The 17,695-nt window shown below is 62.6% G+C and overlaps 2 protein-coding genes across 4 annotated transcripts; both read right to left on the reverse strand.

Annotated features, from left to right (window-relative positions):
- Nucleotides 1–524: 524 nt before the first annotated feature.
- OGFR (opioid growth factor receptor) lies at nucleotides 525–7,957 on the reverse strand. Of its 3 annotated transcripts, XM_064496923.1 has the most exons (8): nucleotides 7,759–7,888; nucleotides 6,385–6,515; nucleotides 5,750–5,818; nucleotides 5,050–5,128; nucleotides 4,107–4,185; nucleotides 3,346–3,412; nucleotides 2,574–2,722; nucleotides 525–1,876 (listed from the first exon to the last, which is right to left on the reverse strand). In XM_064496923.1, exons 2-8 carry the CDS (start codon nucleotides 6,466–6,468, stop codon nucleotides 856–858), a joined length of 1,548 nt encoding a protein of 515 aa, XP_064352993.1. In that variant the 5' UTR covers nucleotides 6,469–6,515; nucleotides 7,759–7,888; the 3' UTR covers nucleotides 525–855. The 3 variants fall into 3 exon arrangements, with proteins under 3 accessions (XP_064352993.1, XP_031289343.1, XP_064352994.1); XM_031433483.2 differs by lacking the exon at nucleotides 6,385–6,515 and having other exon boundaries at nucleotides 7,759–7,957; XM_064496924.1 differs by lacking the exons at nucleotides 5,750–5,818; nucleotides 6,385–6,515; nucleotides 7,759–7,888 and adding an exon at nucleotides 5,381–5,736.
- A 3,276-nt stretch (nucleotides 7,958–11,233) lies between these two features.
- Nucleotides 11,234–16,010, reverse strand: MRGBP (MRG domain binding protein). Its single transcript, XM_064496925.1, has 5 exons — nucleotides 15,813–16,010; nucleotides 15,294–15,415; nucleotides 13,135–13,216; nucleotides 12,760–12,834; nucleotides 11,234–12,262 (listed from the first exon to the last, which is right to left on the reverse strand). The coding sequence occupies exons 1-5, from the start codon at nucleotides 15,958–15,960 to the stop codon at nucleotides 12,075–12,077; spliced, it is 615 nt and encodes a 204-aa protein (XP_064352995.1). The 5' UTR covers nucleotides 15,961–16,010; the 3' UTR covers nucleotides 11,234–12,074.
- Nucleotides 16,011–17,695: the final 1,685 nt, after the last annotated feature.

A 17,695-nucleotide genomic window follows, 5' to 3' on the forward strand; every position in this document is an offset into this window, starting at 1 on the left:
GTCAACATGGCCTGCAGGGAGGGGGCTGCAGGGAGGGCGGAGCACCGTTCCCACACCAGGTCACCAAGTCTGAGGGCCCCGGGGATACTGGGAAGGCTGCGCCTTGGTGTGGAGGGCTGATGGGGTGACGGGCAGCTGTGGCTGCCAGGCCAGGGACAGAGGGGACGGAGCACAGCTGAGCTTGCTCCCAGAGGCACATCACTGAACCCCAAGTCAGGGCACACCCAAACACTGCTTCCCTACCCAGCCCCCGAGGGACCAGTACGCAAATCCCCAGACTCTTAAGTCGGTGACAAAAGGTAGCCAAGGGACCAAATGTCCAGCCCCAGAGGCTCTGGGAGACCATGGGGGCAGGGTGCATTCCTCCAGGGGCATACGTGTGCCCGGGAGGGCTGCATCCCGGCGCCTACAGGGGCAAAGCGGTGCCACAGCTGGGCCACTGGAAGGGAGTCCAGACAGCATCACTCACGGAACCAGCCCTCTTCCGCCCCGGCCTCCCAGGGCCACTGTCCACGCCTGAACACTCAAAGTCAAACAAGTTTTATTCACAAAAGACCTCGGCACCAGACTAAGAAAATGAGCCCCCACTCCCCACTCCCGACCATTAGGGGCCTATTTATAAAGATGGGGAGCAGTGGCACAAGACGGAGAAGGCGGGGAGTGCAGTCAAGGTAAGAAGGACCCTGAAGTCCTTGGCCTTCCCCGAGGGCGGGGTCCGTCCTTCCAGCACTGCCGCAGCTGCTGCAGTGACCACCTGGGAGAAGCCAGCACAGCTGGGAGCAGGGGACAGCCGGCAACCTGGCGCCCGGGCCCGGCGCAGGGCCGAGCTGAGTCGCCTGTGCATGTCCCATCTCCTTAAGGCTTCCCAGGTTGCACAGAAGGCCCCGCCTCTGCTGCCAGCTCAGCCCCCTTGCCCATCGGGGGTCCTGCAGGGGTGGGGCTCCCGGGGGCACCCTGCTCTGGCCCTGCTGGGCCTTCTGCTTCCTCTCTGACCCCATTCTCACCCTCTTCGGCCTCAGGGCACCCTGGGGAGGCAGGGGGCCAGGTGGGGGACAGAGTAAGGGGACCATCACTGGCTGCCACTCCAGTGCCATCCCTGGCACCCTGGTCCACCTTCCTTCGCTTCCTCACATCGTCGGCTACCTTGGCCCCCTCGGGCTGCGGGCAGGGCTGCTCGGCCTCCCTCGGGGCCTGGCTGTCCAATTCCTGGGTCCCCGCACTGAGGCTGCCCGGGCTGAGGGCACAGCCCTCCAGGTTCAGGGCGATCTTCTCCACCTCCGAGGCGCTCGGGCCCGGCTGCACTGGGGCCTGCTCCCGCAGGTTCACCTCCAACTTCCTCTTCTTGCTCTCCTTGAGATTTGGAGACTCGGGCCCCTCCTCCACGCCGGCCTCATCTACCTGGTCCCTCTCCAAGGCTCCGGCCTCCTGGGACTCTGTGCTGGGCGGCTGGGGGCCCTCAGCCACATGATCCCCCTCTTCATCCCTCTTTGGCCCACAGATCTGCCCTTGGGCATTGGCCTCGGGGAGGGGGTCCCCCGGGCTGTCCTCCCCCTTGGCCTGTCGGCGGCCAGCTGGCAGGGGTGAGCAGGGCGGAGAACATGGCCTGAACTTCTGCAGCTTGTCATGGGGCCCCCAGACGAACTTGCAGCGGGGCTGGAAGTGCTCCCAGGCGAAGTGCAGCAGCTCGCGGCGCTGGTGGCGGCAGCGCACGGTGAACACGAAGTAATCCAGGGCGCTCTGCCGCACGCCCGGCAGCTGCTGGCGCACCAGTGTCTCCTCCAGGAAGAAGCGGGCCAGAGGCGCCTTGTAGTGCTCTAGGCCCAGCTCACCCAGGGACTTGAGGATGCGAGTGATGCGCAGGTTGTTGTGGCTGTGCCTGGCGGGGGCACAGAGGGGTGCCGGCGGGGCTGTACGTCAGGGTGGGCAGTTCTCAGCCAAAGCCCACCCTCCTCCCCTGCGCCATGCCACGCATCGCCATCCTTGCCCCAGGATCCTCATGGCCACTAACACAGACATTGGCCCAAAGAGCCAGTCTCCACCCACCCCTGCTCACCCCCAGGGCCTCGCCCCAGTCCCCAAGGCAAGGGCCCACGGGCCTGAACTGTGTAGGTGAGGCTGTGATGCACCCTCTAGAAGGGTGACTGTCCTCTGGCCCCACGGAACACCCACCTCCAGCATCACTGGGGGAGGTCCACAGGGGGACCCTCTAGAGGAGGGGGCCCAGCACAGGGGCCTCAGTTATCCACAGGCAAGGGCGGTTGTGCCGTCTGTGGATTCGTGCCCTGTGCCTCCTCCCAGCCAGTCAGGAGTGAGGCTCAGAGCCGCTGGAAAGCTGATGGAGCCCCACTGGCAATCTGACCCATGCTTACGTGGCAGGTGGGCACGGCCAAGAAGCCTTTCTTCATCAGGCAGGGACCACCCCCAGGAAGATGCTCAGAGCCACAGGCACCAGCCCTAGAGTCCTTTTCCCTGGAAGTGCTCCCTGCCCTGCACCTGCCTGAACCTGAGACAGGCTGTGCCGACCGCCACGCTGCCAGGTGAGGTGGGGCCCAGCGCGGGAGGGGCGTCCTCACCAGCTGAGGTTCTGGAAGCGTTTCTGGTAGTTCTGTGCCCGGCACACTCTGCCCGTGGCTCGGTCCTGGAGCTGGATCCCATAGAAACCCAGCATGAGCTCGTAGGCCTGAACCAGCCGCTCCCTGACCTCCTCGCAGTTTTGAAATGCCTGAAAAACACCCCGAGAGTGGCTGAGAGCTCAGCAGCCAGCACAGCCAAGACGCCTCCCTCAGGCCCCGGGTCATCCCAAGGCCTCAGCTCAGACTCTCAGCGGAAAGTGACCCCAGGGATGCAGGGACGCGTTGATGTATTTCTCTCTTTACTCCGAGCCGCTGCAAGGTAACCCCGGGGCCGAGGCCTCCCTCTGCTGTATCCTGGGGAGGAATTCCTTGAGCCAAGGGAAAAGCTCAGGGACTCCCAGGACTGGGCATGGGGCAGGAAGCACCCACCCTGTCCCCTTGGTGCACCTGCTCTGCCTCCTTTGTGTGTTCCTGGCTCCTGGAGCCCCTCCTGACCCTTGAGGGCATCCCTGCTCCAACCCAAACCAGGGCTGACCAAGGTAAAGCCCACTCATGCTGGCTCGGCTCGCGGTCCCTGTCCTGTACCCCTGGACGTGGGCAACCCTCGCACAGTCAGATCTCTCTGCAAGGAGCACTGGGGGCCAGAGGCAAGGACCACTTGGGAGGGAAGGTCATTACACTAGGGGCTCCTCTGGCTCCTGCACTCCAAGCAAACACCTGTGTCCTGCTGTGACCCCTCCCTGGGCGGCGGCCTCCTGCCTTCAGAGCTCACCTCAGCCTCCTGGACTGTGAGGGGCTTGGCATGCCAGTTCACCCCTGGCTCCCGCAGGGGAAACAGCCTGCGAGGGAAGAGATGACAGAGGCCCAGTCAGTGGCAGACGTGGGCGCCCAGCCACTCCATACTCACTGGCTGAGCGACCTAGGGCAGCCCTCCGCAACTTGGGCTGTCTGGACCACACGTGCCACACGCACTGCGGGCTTTCATGAGTCAATAAAGCCAAGGGGTGAGGGCAGGAGAGCTCCAGGGAGGGCCCCGACAAGGCCCCAGAGCAGGCGAGGGGACAGAAGCCCCAGCCTGCGCGCTCAGCTGTTAAGGGCACCTGCCAGCCACCATGCGGCCCTGTGTGCCTTTTTGTTATTCTGCACGCCTTTCCCTCCCATCATCAGTGCTGCAGAATTATCCCCCTGCGAGCCGTCCTCAAGGATGATGCATTTGTGGGGCTGCGAACCCTATGTGGTCAGAGTGGCTCCGCGGACAGGCCCCTGGGGCCCCTTGCACCGAGGCCGCACACTCGCCTCCAGAGAACCAGCTTGTCTGCTGCTCTCCCTGACCGGCAAGTCCAGTTCCGGTTCTCGGCGACAGAGGCTGTTTACAGCTGAAGAACCCTGACTGCGAGACGGGGTCTCCCCGCCCCCGCCCCGCAGTTCCCGGCACTGGGCCCTGAGCTCAGCGTGCGCATGCTCAGAAAGCGGGCTCCTGGGCGGGGCCTCGAGCCCCTCCCAGAGCCACGCCCACCGGCCACGCCCACTCACCACTGGATGTAGTGGTGATTGTCCTCCAGGAGTTCGTACTCCTCCCTCCAGTTCTGAAGAATGTCTTCAATGAAACAGCCTGTGAGCCGCATGGGGACAAGTCAGCGGGGGCTGCCGAAAGCCCCTCCCTCCGCTTTCTTTAGGACCTCGGGGTTTGGTAGCTTCAGGACGGCCCAGTTTAGGCCGCCCGTCCCTCTGCAATCTGAAAAGCGGACCCTCTCTGCTGACTGAGGGCAGACCCGAGTGGGCAGAGCACGCTGGGCACTCTGGGCGGGAGGGCCCGGGAGAAGAACAAGTGAGCCCAGATCCACACCTGTCTTTGCAGAAGTGGGGCCTGACTGCACTCCCCAAACCACAGCCTGCTACCTGGAACTCTGCCCTCAAACAGAACCTGCAGCCAAGCCCCACTCTGCAGTCTGGTCTCCTGCAGGGTAGCCCCTGTTTCTGCAAAGGGCCAGGAGGGGGATATTTAAGACTGTGCAGCCATGTGGCCGGTGCTGTGGTGGGAACACAGCCACAGACAATGTGTAAGTGGACGGGTGAGGAAGGGTTCCAATAAAAGCTCACTTATGAACACAGAAATCTGAATTTCACATGATTTTCACATGTCAAAAAATATACCTTTAGTTTTCCCCAAGCATTTAAAAATGTAAAAGCCATTCTCTCTTGTCAGTTCACACGTGGGGCTTTCCCAGTACAGCGGGAGGGCTGAGTAGTTGTGACAGAGACCGTGGGGCCTGCAGAGCCACCAACATTCACTGCCTGGCCCTTTGGAGCACATTGCCCAAGGGGTCCAGGACGAGGGCCGGGGCCTGGGCGGCCCCTCAGCAGCTTCCAGGGGGCACCATGGGGTGATCAAAAAGCCACGCGTCCAAACTAGGTCCCAGCCAGGCAGAGGATGGAGCGGAGCGCCCCCAGGACGGAGCTGCCAGCAGGCACTCACCGTTGGGCAGGAACCGGATCTCATTTCTGTAGAAACTCAGGTTGGGCATGTCACCATTGCCATCTTGTTCCACCAAATCCTGAAGAGCCAGAGAGGCAACAGTCAGGACACCATCAAAACCAGGCTGCCTCCAAGGGCCCCTCAGACCAAAGCATTCCCGGGGGGTGAGGGGGGCCTCTGCTCTCAGCCTGCAAACCTCCAGACATCCTGAAGTCTGGTGAGGACCCCGAGTGCCCAGCCTGGGCCCCTCACCCCACAGGTGAGGACCAGCATCCACCCGTGGGGGACAGCAGCCTCCTCTAACCGTCAGCAACTACCTTCCCCTCCTCACCAATGTGGGCCAGGGCTGGGAGGTCCCCTTCATCTGCACCCCGAAGAGAGCCCTGGGGTTGCCTGGGACTCCTGGGTACAGAGGACAGGGGCTGAGGGCCAGGAGACCATGAGATGGGTTAGGGGTGCCGGCCTCGGGTGGACGCACTGCCAGCTGGCCCTGCAATGCATTCTAAAGGCAAGAGTACTGAGGTCGGAGTTAGGGCACCACGCTGTCACCCCACAATGTGGAGACAGAGCAGTAGCCCAGGCGGGGTTTTTGTTTGCCTGAGAAGAGGGGCCGATGGGACATCGTCCAGCTGGCCTTTTCTGGGAGGACCTGGTCCTGGGTGGGCTGCGGGGTGTGAGGGTGCTGCAGGCAGCTACGTACCGGGTAGTGGTGCCGGTACCTGCGCGTGTCCCGCACAGCTCGCCAGTTTCTGGACCCCGTCACCCCAAACTGGGAAGAGAGGAGACTGGATGAGACCCCCAGGGGAGACCCTCCCCACTTCTTGAGGCAGCCAGCAAGCAGGACCCACCCTAGGGAACCCCCATTCTGGGCCAGCTGTCAGCAAAATCAGAGGGGGCCGGAGCAGCTGGAGTGAGGCTGGCCCCCTGCCACCCACTCCAGCCCTCAGGACCCCTAGGCCAATGTGCATCCTTGGGGTGCAGTGCCCCCAAACTCATTTCACTTCTTCCTCCCGTGTTTGCTGGTCACCCTGGCTGGAGCACACCCCCGGACCTTCCTCTGGGAACCGCCTTCCCCAGTATTTCCTCCTTGCACTCTGTGTGCTCTAAGTGGTCACCACCAGGCTGTGTCCCCAAGGGCAGTGGCACTGTCACTTATAGCCCCAGGAGGAGTCCCATATGCTTCCCACAGGGGCGTTTCTCAGCAAGATGCCAGCTGGGCCAGCAGATGAAACCGAACTCGGCAGAAGCAGACCCCGCCCCTCCATCAGTTTCCACCTCTGCTCCACCCCGGGGCCGGCCAGGCACCTCCCTCAGCTCAAGGCTACAGGTCCTGACCAGATGCTGCCCATGGGCACGACTCAGAGCAAGACCAGCCCCACAGGTGCACATGTGACACAGCCTGGATGAAGCGCCGAACATCCTCACTAGGACCCAGTGTGGGGCAGGCAGAGAGGACCACAGGGTTCCTGGGGGAAGGGGAAGGGATTGAGACTTTGTAGAGGTACAGAAGCCACAGCAGGAGGGAGATAGGAAGAGGTCAGATTCCTGCACTGTGACCCTGCCCACTGCCCACCCTACCTCCTGGAGGAACCTGTGCCCGCCTGAAACACTGTAGATGTGCCAAGGCCGCAGGCCTTCCAGGCAGGCCCAGGAGCCCCTTGGGGTCCCCCTTGCTGGCCACTCCAAGACAGAGAGAAACCTGAAAACCAGAGCTCTCCTCTACTTCAGGGAGGATCCATACTGGACACCACAGGCTGGAATCCAAGCCTCTCTAGCTAGACATGGTGCCAAGACACCTTTGTCCCAAAGCAAGTGGGACACAGGGTGACAGCTATCACTCAGGTCCCTCCCTCTCACCTGGAATCACAGCAGGAATGCAATGCCCAGAGAGTTTTAGTAACAGCTGGTAATGATGAATAACCATGGTCATGACAAGTAACTAGTGGTGACAAAAGTAACCACTGGTTACAAGTAATCAGAGGTAACAAAATAATGGCTAATAATGACAAGTAACCAGTGGTAACAGCGCGTAACCAGTGGTGACAAGAGTAACTGGTGGGCATGGCCAGCCCCCCTGGCTCAGGTAGGCCACCTCCAAGACAACATGAGCTCAGCTCCAGCAAGAGTGGGTGGGAACTGCACCCAGTGCGGGTCAGCGGGGGTGGGGCAGACTGGGGGCTCCTTGGCCTGAGCCAGCCTGGAGCCTTGGGTGGGGTCAGGGTGGAGAAGGGAGCGCCAGGAGGCCTCTGAGAGGCTGGCGAGAGCAGTGGAGGTGGCCAGCGAGGAGGGCTGGGATCTGTTTAGAGGACACAGTCAAGGGGCTGAGAATGGCATGTGACACACATGGATGAGCCCGGGCCATCCTCTTGAGGAAGTGTCATCATGCAGATCTGGTCCTGGGGACGCGGGTCTGAGGGTGGCCCTGGAATCCCTGCAAGATGCCCTGGTTGGGGGTGGGGCGCGGGTTGGGACAGATCTCAGGGTGTCCTGGGGATCATCACCGGAGCAGGAGGAGGAGGTGACCGGGAAGAGGTCCACAGCTGGGGAGGGAGAGCCGGGCCCCCAGCCGGGTCTCCGAGAGGTGCCTCTGCACCCGGCCGCAGGGTGGAGGGGGACGGCTCCCCAGAGCAAGGCCTCGCCCTCTCTTCCGCCGCGGCGCCGGGCCGGCTTCCCCAGGGGCGCGGGGTCCCCAGCGCGCGGGGGCGGCACCTGGAGCGCGCTAGGCCGCGCTTCTTCCTCGGCCTTGGCCTTGGCCTGGTCCTCCGCGTCCCCCGGAGCGCCGGCCTCGCCATCCTCGGTGGCCGCGGCGCTCGAGCCCTCGCCGTCCTCCTCCTCGTCCTCCTCCCAGGTCGAGTCGCAGTCCGGGTCGTCCATGCTCGCGCGGCTGCGGGACCCGCTCAGGCGGAAGCGAAAGTGAAAGAGGGAGGAAGCGCGGGGGCGGGCCGGGGGCGGGCCGAGGGGCGGGCCTGGGGCTGGCGCCCGCCCTGCCCGGAGGATGCCCGTCCCCAGGCTGTCCCTCCGGAAGGATGACCCCCTGGAGGATACCTGTCCCCTCTGAGAATACCCCTTCTCCCCTGAAAGTCCCTCCGGAGGATGCTCGCCTCTGCCCCCCGAGCCTGCCCCCATGCCACCTTGGCGACTTCTCCCTGGAGAGGGGCCCCCCAAAGATGCTCGCCTGAAGGATGTTCCTGCGAGGATCCCCTAGAATAGGATGTCCCCCTGGAGGATGTCTGTGCCCCCGCAAACCCACCAACCAGAAAATCTCTCTCCCCTTGCCCCAGAACCTCCCCCTGGAGGACTCCTCTCTGCCCCAAGGTCCCCACCCTGCAGGGCTCTCTCTCGGAGGATGCCTGCCCCCTCCATGGCCAGAACTGTTGCCTGAAGAAGGCCCTCCTCTGGAGGGGGTCCTCCTCAGAAGAATGTAGCCCCGGATGCCCTCTGGAGGATGCTTCTGGAGGACCCCTGCCCCCAGGAGAACACCCCACAATATCACCTACCACGATGCCCCCCACCCAGGATGAGCTCAGCGAGGACGTCCCTCTGAAGGGTGCCCCCCGGATGTTGTCCATAGCAGATGTCCCCCACTAAGGACCGCCCCCAGCAGGATGCCCTCCAGCTGTCGCCTGGGGCTGCTGTCTCCTCAGATTTCCTTGGGGGAGCCACCTGCCTCCAAGCTCCCTCGGACTGTCGGCAGAACTCCTCTTCCTGAGGCAGCAGGACGGAGGTCCGTGTCCCCCCAAAGGCTCACAGCCGGGCACTTTGTTTCTTCAAGGCCAGCAGCAGTCTCTTCCGGACTGAGAGTCCCGCAGTGCCACATCTCCGCGGGCCTGACCTCCTGCCCCTTGGTCGCATTCTAACGGTTACAAGAAAGCAGGAGTCACCTGCACGGAGGGTGAGGCCCCTCACAAAGGCCAAACATGGAGACAGAAATGCCTGGACGTCCTCTTCAGGTGACCCAGGCCAGTTAAACACCCCCGAGGGGCTCTCTCTGGGCCTGTGAAGTGGCTGCTGGCACTCCCTCTTCACGTACAGGGACCCACTTCAGACACACTTCAGCTGCATGTTCCCCAGCAACTGTGGGTCTCGTACTCACCCTCTGCCTTTGACGCCTGCTGGGTGGCGATAGGAAGCCAGCAAAGCTGGTGCCCCACCACTGGAAACGAAAGTTGAGAGTGGCCACTCCAGCTAAAATTCTTCTTCTGTAACTACTATACCGCTTTGTTTCAAAAAAGCATATCTGGAATCTAGGTCTGGCTTTCAAATTGGGCCACGAGGATGGCTCCTGGGAGAGCCGCCTGCGGGGTGATGGGCGAGCCCCCTGCGGGGTGATGAGTGAGAAGAGGGAGACGGCCCGGCCCTCCCCGCAGGACGCTGCCCTCTCCCAGCCCGGCAAGCCAGCGAACAGGCCTCAGGCTGCCCATTCCCCGGGGACGTGGCTTTCCTCGAGCTGTGCAGCTGTCGGCAGCCCAGAGCTGACGGGAACCCTCCCACCTTGGCCGTGGGTGCGGCTGAAGACCTTTCTTCGTGCTGACGCTCACTCCCTGTGGGCTCATCCACCTCCAGCACCGCCCTGGGCACAGTCTCACCTGGGTGGAAACTGCGTGTCCTGCTATCTCGCTTTGTGAAAGGACAGTGGTGACTCCCCCAAAGGTACGGAGTTCTGGGCATTTTTGCCAGTTGTGGCCAGGGTAGGTTTCCTGAGGAGCGAGGAACAGAGTAGCTGTGGGCAGCCAGCGGGGCTGGCCCTCTGCAGACTGCGCCGTGGGCCTGGCCTGCTCCCGGGCCGATTTGCAGCCAGCCTTGGAGAACCCGCAGTGACATCCAGGGGGCTGGGAGCCTCTGAGGGAGGCGTTGATGGGCTCTGGGGGCACTCTGCAGGGTTAAGCCACCCCCAGAGCGTTTGGGTGGGCAGGCCCTGCCCGCCTCTGCCCCAGGAAACAGACACGTGTGCGGTATAGGTGAGGCTGCCACAGCCCCAGCCTGGCCGCGCTCAGAGCACAGGTTTCCCACTGCTGCCTGCTGCCAGGGCCAGGACCACCAGCCCCTCCTCCACCAGGGTTTTCTGAGACATCGCCCAGCCTTACAAGCGACAGTCACACCCAACCACACCTTTAGCTGCTTCTGTGCATGGTCTGCCCAGAGCTCATCTTTGGGGCTTAGCCCAGGTCTTCCCTCTGCAGCCTGGGACGCCAGCTGTGGGCTCTGCACTCCGGACGGCTCGCTGCTGCGCTGGGCAGGGGGTGGAGGGTGAGGGCAGTGAGAGGGAGGCCTGGGGTGGGGGTGCGTTCTCTCTGCGACGCTGCCGACTTTCGCTCCTCTTCCTTCTGATGCACTCAGGCCACGGTGCCTGCCACGCAGCGGGGAAAGGTGACAGAACCCTGTGTCTGGGCACCTGGGGTGAGCGTGGTGTCCCCTGAGCTTGTCTGGCGGCAGAGCTCATGGGCTCCATCTAGGAATGGAGAGGAGAGGCCAGGGTGTGCAGGGGCAGTGGTGGCCACGGACTCCTTCCTGGGTGCCATCCAGATTCTCCTCCATGCAGCAGGAGGTGACCGTTGAGGGTGTGATCTTCTGTTGAAGACTCACTCCCTGGGGCCCCCGAGCAGTGGGTCTAACCATGGGGTGCAAGCTTCTGCCCTAGGTTCCAGCACAGGATGGCGGAGCAGGAAGGCCGGCGGCCGTGCAGGATCAGCAGCTCCAACGAGACGTGCTGTGCCAGCTGTCGGAGGCCCGGCTGGGGAATCAGGACGCCAGCCATGTGCTCAGGGCCCCGAGGTGGGCTCCTGGCCTGGCCTCATGGGCTCAGCGAGTTCTGACCTCCTGCTCCCAGTGGTGGGGGGGCAGCTGTCTTCAGTCTCCTTGGTTCCTCAGATTGAGCTGGCGCGGTGTCTGGCTGAAGGGAGAGTGCCTCCTCTCACTTGGCAGGTCCGGTCCCTCCTTTGTGAAGACGATCACAGGCCGAAGCCTCGCGTCCAGTCGGGAGGAGACGCCAGCTCCGCCTCGTCTCCACGTGGAGGGGTGGCCACAGGCAACAATGTAACGCCCGGACCTGTTCCTAGTTTGTATGCACATTGTATCAAGTGAGCCAAGTACAGCGAAGTACAGCTCCAGTTATAAATCTTGGAAAAATAAAACTCATTATAGAAAAAGTTAACTTAGTTTGGTATCAAAATCACACAACTCCAAGTTGCTTTTTTGTGCTTTAATATCCTTCAGTCAAACAAAAGTGGATTTCAGTCAACTCCTGGCCCGGGCTGCGACAGCCCCACCGTCCTGCCCGCCCCCCACTCATTTGGTCTGTTTGCAAGTTACTCGTTAATACAAAAATAACCGCTACAAATTCTCTGTATCTGGCATATAAAAACTGAGCAGAAAGGATCTCAGTAGTCGTTACATTAAAACAAAACAGCTCAGAAAAAATACAACACGAGTTTAACTTTTGCAGTATTTTTTTCATATAAAACACTAGTAAAATAGGCTCCTTAAAAATTAAATAGTGAAATACCAACCAAATTATATACATCGTTACAGTACAAGTGAATGAGGCAAAATATCCAGTTCTCAGTCTCTTGGGTGGTGGAGGGGCCGTGGCCTGCGGCCTGATGCTCTCCCGAGATCGCAGTCAGTTGAGAGAGCGTTGCGGACAGACGGACAGACGGGAAGGCCAGTGCCCCTCAGAGCAGGGGGAGGTCGATGTTTTATTGCTTGCTGTGCCAGGTCTCTGCCTCCCCGCCTGCACTCTGCCTGGTCCTCAGGCTGTGCCAGTGTGTGGGCACAGGCGTGGCCAAGCCGATGTCACGGGAGCCACATGTGTCCAGAGAAGACATGGCCCGGGCTCACCCCCTTGGCTCCGGGCATCTGAGCAGGCCCATCCCGGTCGCTGGGGCCTCCGAGCCCAGATAGTCTGAACGGCACCACGGGGGCCTCTGGCACCCGAAGGCAGGCAGCAGGGCCGGCGGCACGTGGCCCCACTGACCGCTGGTGACCAGGGTGCCCACCCGCCCTCCCCTGCCGCCCGCTGCGAGCGTCTACGTCCGGCGCCGCTTGGCTGCGCTGGGGCTGGAGGGGTTGCTGTTGGCGGTCAGGACTTTGTCGGTGACCCGGCTGCGCTTCCGCTTGTCCGACCCCTCTTTGGACCCCAAGTCTGAGTTGTTCTTGTCTTTGTCTTTGCTGGACTTTTCTGTTGCTTTCCCCAAGCTTCCTGAAGATGAAAAAACTGGGAGACAAAATCATTTGGCTGAAAACAGAATATCCAAAATTTTATTTCATCTTCCTGTTCGGTTAAAAAAATCGGCACCTACACACATGACACTGACCCCAAAAGGCTTCTCCTGAGCTGAGGGCGCCCGTGTGGCCTGCAGGACTGGCCGCCAACGTGCCTGCCCCCGCAAGGAACGAGGCCCGGCCGCGCCGTCTGCTCTCCAGAGCTCACCGGCGCCGAGATGCGGCGCTCCCTTCACCCCTCACTGCACGTCCACCTCCCAGGCCCCAGGCCCAGGGCCGCCCTGGTCCCTCCACCTGCTGGCCACGTGCGTGCCTTCCCCGCGTGAGGCTCTGCAGACAGAAGCTGCCCTCTCAGCTGCTGAGCCAGACGGGGGGGGGGGGGCCCTGGCTGCGTGTGCACGGGCGTGTGGCTGTGCCCCGCGGGGAGGCCTTGCCAGGTGGGGTGCTGTGCCTCCCGGGGCCCCAGGGAGGGGAGAGCTCCGCACTTACCATCATCGGCCCCGTTGTGGGGGTCCACGTCTTCCTTCATTTCTTCTTTCATTTCCTCCTCAATGATCACTTTTCCTGTGGGGGAGACGGCTGTGACCTAAAGCCCGCGGTGGTGGGAAAGCGGCCCCGCCCGGCCCGCGGTGGCTCAGGCCAGGGACTGCTCCCGACTTGGGGGGCGTGTACGGGTCTCAGCTGCCACCAGGATGCTTTTAAAAGAAGGCCAACTGTTCTCGAACAAGTCCTCCCGAATCCCAGAAGCTCCCCAGGCCTCCCAGTCCGAGGACCCAGCGCCACCCAGCCAGTGACCCTTACCACCCCCAGCACCACTGCCCTCGGCCTCACCCAGCTCCCAAATCTGACCTCGCCCAATCTCACCTTCTCGGACTTCTTGGATGATTTCTTCTGGAAGGACGAAGTTCCTCTCTGGATTTGGGAATGGAAGAATCTCAGACTCGTGCTGATGGCAAACAGGGCATTTTGTTTTTTTAGGGAGCAAAGAAGAAGCGATTTTAGCAAGTCACTCAAGATGTATAAGAGCCAACTCAGAAGCACCCAGCGACACAGGTGAGTGTCTCAGGGGCTGCAGGGGTAGGTACGTGCTGGGGGTGGGGGAGACTGTCTGCTTTTTCTCTGGTAAGGTCTACGAGGGGCTGGGTTTGTCACACAGACCAGACAAGGCAAAACTACAGCACGAGCCACAGGCAAGGGTCATGAGGGAAGAAGATGGGCTTCGTGTCATCTGAGGTGACACTGGGCAGCTCCACCTGCTGGCCCCGCCCCCAGGGGCAGAATCAGGCAGCAGCTGTCTTGCTGGCCCGGCCTGGCCACGTGTGCTCTCGCTCCAGGAGAGTGCATTCAGAGGCTGGGACAGCCCTGAGGGAAGGCCACGGTGCCTCTGGTCCTGTCTGCAAGGACAGGAGCCAGGGTGTCGGGAGGGAGAGCCACTCCCGTGGAAACCAGATAAGCAAAGCAAAACGGAGGAAGGCACCACTGAACGCCTATCAGGGGGGGTTCCACCGGTCCTGCAGGTCACACATGCAGGGGACAGAGCCCTGGAAATCCGAACACTGGACAAAGGGAAAGGTGACCTGGTGGGAAGGGTCCCGGAGTTGGGAGGGAGATTCCGAAGATGGGGCTTCCAGTTGGCTACCTGGGAGCTGCATTTATAAGCCAGGTGGTCAGTGTGTAAACGTGCTGACCAACATCTGGGAACTTCAAAAACCCTGAGAGCTCGTGGGCCTGCTGGTCACCTTGTGGGTAGGGCCCAGGGACTCGTATTTGCAAGACCCCAGGTGACTCTGGCATCAGCCCCGCAGCAGTGCAGGGGTCTAAGGAAAAGAAGGAAGGGCCGCTTTTCCTGGGCTGATACCCCGGCAAAGGGGGCACCTTGCAGCTCCCTGAGCGTCACAAGGGTCCTGTGCAGGCCCCCGGGCTCCTCTGAGCCAGCCTCCGTGCTGTCTGTCTGTCTCTCCTACTGCACCAGGGGCTCCCCCAGGACAGGACCCTGTGACACTCATCTCTGTATCCAGCTTCTGACTCCCAACCTGGGGTCTACACACACGAAGTGCTTGGGGACCAGGTGAGCCCACAACATGACAGACGTGGGAGCCAGTCAAGCAGCTAGACGTGGAGTGAGGCCTGACTGGTGAGCACAACCCCTCTGGAGGCCTGCTTTAGTTAAGTGGCTTGTCCTCGAGTTGCCAGGGTGCTGACTGGGGTCCAGGCAGTCAGCTCCAGGGCACAGCTGTCATCTTTATCTCCTTTCTATGCTCTGACAAGGAGCTGCAAAAGACTGGACGGAGGAGAGCTAGGGCTTCACTCCCTGCCACAGTGATATGCACCAGGTCTTGGCTGGGGGTGCTGGTGGAGCCCCCAGTCCAGCAGGGAGGCAGGAGCTTCCCTAAGCCCAGCACAGACGCCCACCTGCTGGTCACCTGACACCCCCACTCCCACCCACTCTCCGGACACTCTGGCCTCCTCTGCACCCCAGCGCCTGCTGCCACAGGGCCTTGACACCTGCTGTTCTTCTGCCAGGGGTGACCGCCTGTCTCTTCAGGCCATCCTGGTGACCAAGTTAACCTGCTCGCCCTCAGACACGGCTAGCTGGGGATTCCGTGAAGCCTGGGATGTCTGGTTCTCACAGAAGCCATCATATTCATCTTAACGTGACTCAGATCTGGTCACCTTCCTGCTTGCAGCATGTGGGGACCTCCCATAAGGTTGACAATGGCCTAAGAGCCCCTCCCACAGGCCTCAGCTCCCTGGCTAAACCCAGCTAGATCTTAACTAACTGGCCACCCAGTCTCAAGTAGGGCCCATGTAATACTCACCTACCAGCACTAGGCTTGCGTTTTCTGTAAAACTATTCAGAGCTACCTTGTTTAACGACTAACCTCCCTAAGGACACCCCAGCCATCAACCTCCCAGAGGACAGGGCCTGGCACAGACCTGAAAAGGAGGCATGGAGGGGGCTCTGTCTGGGGGAGGGAGGAGCTCTGGCCTCGGGAGGATTGGGGAGGAGGGATCCAGCTCACCAGCGCCTGCATGTCGTACATGGTGCTCAGATGGTCCCAGATGACCTTGGATGGGACCTGTCGACCGATGTTCTGGCTGAACTTGTCTCGGATACAGATCATGTGGAAGTGTCGGTTCACACCTGCAAAAGGAAGGGGTCAGCTTGTGGGCGAGGGCTGGGCCAGCAGGCAGGGTGGGGGGCAGGGGAGAGAAGGGCGACAGAAGGGAGAGAGGGAGCGGGAGAGAGGGAGCTGAGGTTGGAGGGGGAGGGGTGGGGTGTGGGGGGGCCGGGGAGGAGGGCGGGGAGGGAGGAGGGGGAGAGGTGGAGAGAGGAAGAGGAAGCGGTCAGAAGGGGGAGACTAAAGAGGGGGTGGGGGCGGGGCTGCAGGAGGGGCGGGGTGGGGGGGCGCAGGTGGGAGCAGGGGTCGGCGGGGTGCGGGCGCAGGTGGCCCCGCCCCGCCCGGCCCGCGCGCCCCCGGCCGTTGCCGGCCGCCCCGCCCCCACGCGGGTGCGCGGCCTCGGCGCGGCGCTCCGCTCACCGACGGGCTTGTGGCCCAGCATGGCGTGGAAGAGGCACACCTCCACCTCGGGGCTCCACACCACCGTCTCCTCGGCCGGGCTGGTGGCCGCCTCCCCCGGCCCCTTGTCGCCCGCCGCGCCGCCGCCGCCCACCTCGGCCTCCCCCATGGCCCGGCCGCCCAGCGACGAGCCCCCGGCGGGAGCGGGCGCGGCCACGGGCTCCACGCAGGCGCACTGGCGGGGCGGGCGCGCGCGCTCAGGGGGCTCGCTCTCGGGCTCGCGCGGGGTGCCGGCGCAAGCGCAGCTGAGGGCTGGGTCGCGGCGCCCCCTGGCGGCCCGGTCCCGCAGCGCAGCGCCGTCAAAGCCCGCGGATGACCGGAAAGAGTGTTTGGGGAGGGGATGGAAATGCCCTAAATTAGATTGTGGCGATGGCTGCGCAGCTCTGGGTAGACCCCGCTGAACTGTACGCTTTAAATGGCAGAATTGCAAGTTACACCTCAATAAAGCAGCTAAGAAGAAAAAGAACGGGCAACTGACAATGCCTGCGAGTGTGGGCTCCAAGGGCTTCAACTGCTCGAGGCTGACCCCTGGCTCGGGGCTGACCGTCCTGGCCCAGCCGCCCAGCCTGCGGGCCTCCAGGGTGACCGGCAGGTGGACCCTGGGGTGCTAACCCGGGTCACGCCTGGGCGGAGTCTGGCCCGGGGGCGGGGCCAAGGCGGGGCAGCCGGCCTGGGGGAGGGACCCGATGAGCTCAAAGCGGCGCCCAATCAAGGCCTCAGGTTCCGCCCCACCACGCCCTATCTCCGCCCCTTCCCACCAGACCACGCCCGCCCGGTGCCCGGGCGGATACCCAACTCCCGGAGCGATCTTCGCCTCCCGCCGGCCGTAGACTCTCCCCTCGGGCTTCCGGCTCCCCTTCCGGCTTTGCGACCTGCCAGCTGTGCGAGCCGGGCAAGGCGCTGCGCCTTTTCAGGCCGCAGTTTCCTCCTCCGTGCAGTGGGACCTTTCCCGGGGGTGCTACCGGGGCTGGGTTTCCCCGGCTTCATACAGCAAACCTTTGGACCCACACTGGTGAGCGATGCCCCTTGGCCGTGCAGCCTCCTGCCAGCCTCACCCCCTGGGGCGGCTCGGTGGACCCAGAGCTTCCTGTCTGTGAAGGGGGCTGCTGGCGATGCGGGTCCCCACAAAGCGAGGAGGCATGGCCCAGAGAGGATTCCACAGCGGCCCAGGGCCACCAGACGTCATGTGAGCCACAACGTGGCTGGACGTTGTGATTCCGGCTGGGCTGTGCACCTTTCCTCTCTCGGACCCACGAGAGGGGCTCGCCTCAGGCCGGAAAGAAGCATGGCCCACAGCCACTCAACACAAGCTCCGTCACACAGTACCTGCTAACTGACGGCGCCCCCACCCCTCAGGCACCTCATGGTCCCTGCTGCTCCACCAGGTTCGCCTTCTCATCCCCCACCCCAGCCCTGCCTTCTGCAATCTGGAGAGCCTCGTCCCCCAGGAAGCCCCCCTCCCAAGCCCCACAGGGCAGTTTTGGCCCTTCTTTGTGCCTCTCTCACTGCACTCAGCCTCGTCCACCCAGCCCGGGGTCACCTGTCCCTGTTTATGCCCTTGCCGGGAGGCGTGGCGGCTGGGCTGAGCCTCAGTCCTCTCTGGTGGCTGCTGCACCTGCAGCGGTTCAGCCCGGGGCTGTGGTCTACAGAGACAGGGTTCCTTTCCTTCCAGGCATATCCTGGAATGTGTATCTGGCAGTCAGACTTGATGCAGACAGACAGGTTGGATGAATTGGTGCCAGTGGAGGAGGGTGCTGACTCTGAGACCCTGCTCCTGATCTCAGTGCACCACCCAGTGGCTCAGACACTACTCCCCGACCCACCCTGGGTCCTCGAAGGCCTGG

This window comes from Camelus dromedarius, chromosome 18 (assembly GCF_036321535.1).
Source record: "Camelus dromedarius isolate mCamDro1 chromosome 18, mCamDro1.pat, whole genome shotgun sequence".
NCBI classification, from domain to species: Eukaryota; Metazoa; Chordata; class Mammalia; order Artiodactyla; family Camelidae; genus Camelus; species Camelus dromedarius.